Source organism: Anas platyrhynchos, chromosome 2 (genome assembly GCF_047663525.1).
Source record: "Anas platyrhynchos isolate ZD024472 breed Pekin duck chromosome 2, IASCAAS_PekinDuck_T2T, whole genome shotgun sequence".
Classification (NCBI taxonomy): Eukaryota; Metazoa; Chordata; class Aves; order Anseriformes; family Anatidae; genus Anas; species Anas platyrhynchos.
Genome location: NC_092588.1, coordinates 119801166 through 119807165, shown reverse-complemented (window position 1 = coordinate 119807165; position 6000 = coordinate 119801166). Strand labels below are relative to the sequence as shown.

Sequence of the window (6000 nt, the reverse complement as noted above, 5' to 3'; positions counted from 1 at the left end):
AAGCTGCTTTTGGAGGAATATTCACCATGTCCTAATATGTGATACCAGAGGTAAGAAAGACTGAAGACAGTTAGGAAACAGACAAACAAACAAACAAAATAACCACAACAGTAAGTGTGAAACTGCAGTGGAATTACTTCTTTTATCAGCGTGACTCTTACAATGTCATTGGGGTGTGTGCCCTGCACTGTTCAACCACATGAGAGACTGGGCAGCAAGTTTGTGGGGAGTATCAATAGTTTTGGGATTAACTACTAGAAATGTAAGGAACGGTGGCCAAAGGAAAGGCTGTGGCCACTCAGGCAGTCCCTCCAGCATCTCTAGCTTGAGGATTACTGGGTGGAGATGGTAAAAGCCCAGTGCCACAACCAGCCCCCTGTGGTTAGTCACAAAAATGTGAAGCTACAGCCTCTTGGAGGAAAGGTTCAGCATCCCCTTGAGCTGGCCCAAACACCCCTTTCCTTGAGGTCCCAAGTGTCCCCCAAAGACGTAACAGGTATTCATCACCCAACCCAAACTTTAGGGTTTTCTCCCCACTCAAAGCCTTTGCCTCAGGCCTTGCTGGGCCCTCATGGCACCCCATGGACATCTTGGTGTGTGGGGCTAGCCCCAGCAGCTCTGGGTGACAGGTCCCACAGTGTCACCCGTGGGCTGACAGCCTGGGCTTCACACCTCAGCACCACCAGCACCACCACCATCCCTGTCCCACCCACCACGATGCCATGAGGCCGGGCACCCCTTTGCCCCCCCATTTTGTCATGTAGTCCTTTGGCCCTGCTCGGCTCCTGCAGCCCGCTCCGGGGTCCTCCAGCAGGAGGAACGATGGAAACACACAGTCCTTTTAATTATTATGATGCTTGGCAGTGACAGCCATTGTATTTTTGGCTGCTGAACCTTGCCGGGCAATTCGATACGGGATCCCTCGACAGGCGGTGGAAAGCAGCGGCACCAAGCCAAGCTCACCCCGGGGGCAGCCGGTGGGCGGCCAGCTCCCCTGGCCCACTCGGCAGCAGCTCGGGCAACCCCAGGATGAGCCGTGGTAGCCCACTGGGCCAGCACCACCATCCCAGGGGCAGAGAGCGGGGGATGGACGGCCAACATTTTGGGGGAGAAGAGTAAAAAGCCTCGGAAATACAATACAACAGCACCCCAGCCGGCTGAACGCCGCTGCGCCTTCCGCACAGGCAGGCTCCCCACTAGGGGACTCGGGGAAAAATATATATATAAATATATATATATATATATATACACCCCTAATACTTTTACCTTTGGCAAAGTGAGGGGGCTTTTTCTCGCTGTCGCTGCCAAGCCCCGAGCCCAGGATTTTGCTTCCTCTCCCAGCATGCGTTGATGACATCACGAAGTGCCCCTTCTTTGTGTGTCAGTGATGTCAGCGGGCGCAGCGTGGGGGACAATGGAATCCTGAACTCCGGGCGAGGGCGAGAGGGAACTGCTGCTGCTGCTGCTGCTGCTGCTACAGGGGGGGCCAAGCCAGGGAGGGAAGGGGAGACACAGCTGCTGCTTTGGGGCTGGAACAGGTGAGAGACGGGAGAGCCGCCGGGGGATCCTTTTGGCTGGCTGGTGGCGGTGGTGGTGGTGGGGTTTGGGCTGGGCTGTCTTTTTTTTTTTTTTTTGGTTGGGTGGGGTTTGGTGGTTTTTGTTGTTTTTTTCTTTTCTTATTGCTTTCCAACTGAGACAGGTGAGAAGTTACTGGTGCTGCTGGAGGGACAAAGCAGGTGAGGCAGGGGAGAAGCCTCGGGGCTGAAACAGTTCTGAGGACAGGGGGGAAAGCCCAAAGCCCCCCCACGAGCCTAAACAGCCCCCTCTCCGCCTTAAAAAAAAGCAGCCCTGGGAGCCTTCCCCTCTCCCAGCCACCTGCCTCGACCTCGTCCCTTTGGGGCACTCAGCATGGAAGCGCAAACCGGAGCGGGGGAGGGCGATTATCCCCCACCCCCCCCAGGACTTGACACCTTCGCAGATGACTTTCCAGAGGGGGTCCCCATTAACAGCTCAGCCCCCTCCGATCGCCTCCCTTCCTCCCCCAGCCCCCCCCCGGAGGCAGGGGGGTGCCGTGTCCTCCGGGCTCCCCCCGCAGCCCCGCAGCCGGGGCTCCCCCCGCCCTCCCCCCGGGACCCCCTTGGGCTGGAGGCCGCGGAGGCTGTCGCCCCGTGCCCGCCGCCCCCCCGGCCCGGCTCGGCGGTGGGGGAGGCAGGCAGGGAAGCCATTGCCTGTTTAATAGTTGCTGTTGCAGCACTTCCGCTTCTCTCCCAGCGAGAGAGACACGAGTGGCCAGGCCCAGCCGCACCGAGGAGGAGCAGCCAGACACAAAGGCAGAGGTACGGGGACGGGGCGCCCCCCGCCGCCCTCCCCGCCGGCCCCGGGGGCAGGGGCGAGGGGCAGGGCCGGCCGCGGACCGCCGATGGGGCGGCAGGCGGCGGGGCAGGGGGGGCGCGCCGGGGGCTGGCAGGTAGCGCTGCCCCCCCGGCCCCCCGCTGCAGGGGGAGCACGGACGAGCCCCCCCCCGGTCCCCATACCCCGGGGGGGCTCCCCTGGGGCTCCCCGGGGCGCCGGGGGCAGCGGGAGGGGGGCGGCCCTGCGCCGGCCCCCGACCCTCCCCGCGCCCCCTCCGCAGCCCCCCAGCCCCGCTGGGCTGTGCCCCCCCCGTGTCCCGTGTCCCCCTCGAGTCCCCCCCGTGTCCCCCCCTCGACGGCTTCTCGCCCCCCGGGGCCGGGCGCTGCCTCCAGCCCCGCGCCCCCCCCGGTGCCCGCACGGAGCCTGGGTGCCCCCCCCCCAGCACCCCGCTGCTCCCCGAGCCCTCGTTTCGCACCCTGCTAGGCCACGGCCCTTTTTCTCCCCTCCTGCCCCCTGCCCCACAGCGTGGTGGGCCTCATGGGGCCCCCCGGGGTCCCCAAACCCTCCCGTGTGCTGTCCCTTTGCCCCCCTCCCCATACCTTCCCACCCAGTGGGTGCAGGTTTCCCCCCACCGTAGCTCAGGGACCCCCCGTCGGGGTCTCCCCCTGTGTCCAGTGATGCCCCACTTCCATTAGGGTGCTGGCGAGATGGTCACCCCCCGGCCCGTCCCTCCCCACCGGCCTCCAGGGAGCCCGAGCGGTGCCATTTTTATCCCCTGCACCCCTAGGCTGGGTGGCGATGGCTCCTCTCGCTCGTGCGGTTTGGGGGAGATTACAAGGAACTGCTGTGAGCGCTTCCCTGATCCTTGCCGTCGTCCTTGTTCCAGTCCCTTCTCTCATTTCGCACTTGCTTCCCGAGAGGAAGCTTTAAAAGTCCCTTTCTCCCTTCCCCGTGGCATTAGTAGCGCAGGGGGGGCTGCTGCTCCTCCCGCCTGGCTGTAGGGCCTGAGAGGAGGAGAGGGAGACACGGGGACCCTTTAAAGGGAGCATGACCCAAACACAGAGCGAGATTGTCAGCTGCCTTTCTCTGTGTGTGTTTGTGTTCACTGTTTGTTCCCCGTGCCCCGTGGTGTCTCCTCTCCAGGTTGGGGTGTGTGGTGGGGGGGTCGCTATGTCGGATGACGATTCGAGGGCCAGCACCAGCTCCTCCTCATCTTCATCCTCCAACCAACAGACAGAGAAAGAGACAAGCACACCTAAGAAGAAGGAAAGCAAAGTCAGCATGAGTAAAAACTCTAAGCTGCTATCTACCAGTGCCAAGAGGTGAGGCTACAGTCGGTTTTCTCACCAATTCACTGCATCCTCTCTCCTTCCTCGTTTCATTTTGCTCTGTTCCCCTGCTGATCTCTTGTTGCTCCCATTCCTCCTCTCTCGCTTACTCACAGCCTTCCCGTGCGAAGCTGCCATTGTCTCACTTTTCCAGCGCCTCTGTGCAGTGGTGTGTGCCCAACTTCACTGCTCTCTGGTCTCTCTTCCTGCTTCTCCCTCCATTCTATCCCACATATTTTCCTGTCTCTTCTTCCTCCGGGCTGTTTTTCTGCCCCTCAATTATTTCTGCTGTCTCTTCCCTTCTCCTTATTAGCATCAGCTATAGGGATGTGGGATTGGTATGTAGGGCCTTCATTCCTTCTCTGCCACTGGAAACTATGTGGTCCTGGGTAAAGCATTAAATTTCAACGTCAATTTCCCTCTCTGTGTATTGGGATGGATGTATAATGGCTTTTTTCTTTCCAGCGCTGCTTTGAGGATTAATTAATGTTTGTGAGGAGTTTTGAGTTTGTCTGATGAAAGGAAGATTTGGGGCCGTATTACACCATTCACACTGAAGTGTGAGTGGTGTAATATAACCCAAACCTTTCCCACTATACATATTACTGCTTTTCTGTTTGTTCATCACTTATATTGAATTTTCTGTGTATGGCTCGACATTGACTAAAATAAATAATCCACCGTGGGTCCACTTGTGGATGTTCTACTCTAAAATAGTTTTTGCTTACAGGACAGAGTGGGTTTTTTCTTTGGTTGGTTGTTGTTTTTTTTCTTTGAGAATGAAATCGTTTTTATTCCAGAATAATATCTATATGGGGGAGAGATGCCTGCATAGAGTAGTAATTCCAGAACAGCTACGTCAGTCAATTTTCTTCATCTGGACAGACTCTTGGAGCCATTTGGTTTAAAAAAAGAAAAAAAAAAAAAAAGCTGTTGCCCTTTCTTATTTATTCTCTCTTTCACCTGAATTCAGCACTGTCCTGCACCAGAGAGCTCAGCCAACAAATGGAAGTTTGCGAGCTAACTTAGAGCACTTCAGTAAGAATAATAAACCAGCTCTCTGAAACGCCTTGCCAAGCAGCACAGAGAGGTTATGTCTCTAGGTGTCAAAAGTGGCTGGGGTTTTATGCAAATGCCCTGTCGTCACAGCTAAGTTCTCTGTGGCTTTGTGGAGTTAAGGCAGTGAGGTTATTCCAGATCCCCGCTCAGCATGTTTCCATGGCAAGCTCAGAGATAGTAGCAAGCGGTGTTTATGTGTCGTGCCCTTAACTATTTTAAAAAAGAAGAGAGTTTTACAAGCCTGCTGACTGTAAACTGCCTGGTATGAAAAGGTTGTGGTTCGCGTGTATGACAAGTGGAAGAGAGGCCGAAGATGCTGGCTGAGTTTAAAGGAGGGGAGAGGGTGGAGAGATCTGGAGGGGAAGCTTGAGTGACAGTAATGGGACCCCAGGGAAAGGGATGATAGCTGGTTGGGCATCTTGTGGCAAAAGCAGCGTGCTGCTGTGTGAGCCCGGAATAGTCTGGGCAGGGAGGGCAGGGTGTTGTCTGAGCCTGGCGATGAGAGGGAGCGCCTGGAGTCCTGAGGGGAGGGACTCGGGGCTGTGGTGTGGAAGAGGGAGAACTGAAGGTGGCAGGAATGTGCAGGAGCCTTGGAAGTGGATGTTCCCTTTCCTTTAGGCGTCCTTGGGAATGGCAAAGCTCCTCACTCCCGTGGGGCTGCTGTTTGTTCTCGGGGGTGGCGGGGAGCCAGGGGAAGCCAACTTGGCGATGACTGCTGCTTGCAATCCAGCAAGACAAATTTCCTTCTCAGGCTACGGTTTCCTCATAGCACTTGGTGCGCTACATTTGCAGAGGGTCCCCTCCACTTTCAAGCTGGCCAGCAGAGTAAAGGGGAGAGTCTTTGTGGAAAAGCCCTGTGTGGCTGGCATCTCTGTGTGAGTGTGCAGCGGTGCTCCTGTCTGGGCTCAGCACACGATGCCTGCCTCCTTTCCTGTCCCCGCACCAGGCTGTCTGTCCTGCTTGGTGTGAGTGGGCCAGTGGGAGGCTATAACCGAGCGCCTCTCTCGTACGTGGTATTGCAAACGTAATGCGGCCGTATGTCTGTAAGGCGTATGTGTTAACTGCTGCCCCGCACAGCGACTTACCTTTGTTCCTTCTCGCTTTTATTGCCACAGGATTCAGAAGGAATTGGCTGACATCACCTTAGATCCACCTCCCAACTGCAGGTTGGTGCCGATGCCGTCCTCGGGGAGGGCGGGGGGAAGGAGAGGGGCTGAAGTGTGCTTGTGCTTGTTGTAGTTGTCCTTGGAGGTTCTGGATC

General features: G+C 57.2%; 1 protein-coding gene across 11 annotated transcripts in view; it reads left to right on the top strand.

Annotated features, from left to right (window-relative positions):
* The first annotated feature begins 1335 nt into the window (after nt 1–1335).
* Nucleotides 1336–6000, top strand: part of UBE2E1 (ubiquitin conjugating enzyme E2 E1) — a 46005-nt gene continuing 41340 nt past the window's right edge. Inside the window, exons 1-4 of one of the 11 annotated variants that reach the window (XM_038174720.2) lie at nt 1336–1538; nt 2252–2336; nt 3586–3674; nt 5855–5905. In XM_038174720.2, the coding sequence (XP_038030648.1) occupies nt 1351–1538; nt 2252–2336; nt 3586–3674; nt 5855–5905 (413 nt within the window). In that variant the 5' untranslated portion in view covers nt 1336–1350. Of the gene's footprint in view, nt 1539–1705; nt 1737–2239; nt 2337–3495; nt 3675–5854; nt 5906–6000 lie in introns of those variants that run through there. The other 10 variants (XM_027451061.3, XM_072033476.1, XM_072033473.1 and 7 more) reach the window with 10 other exon arrangements.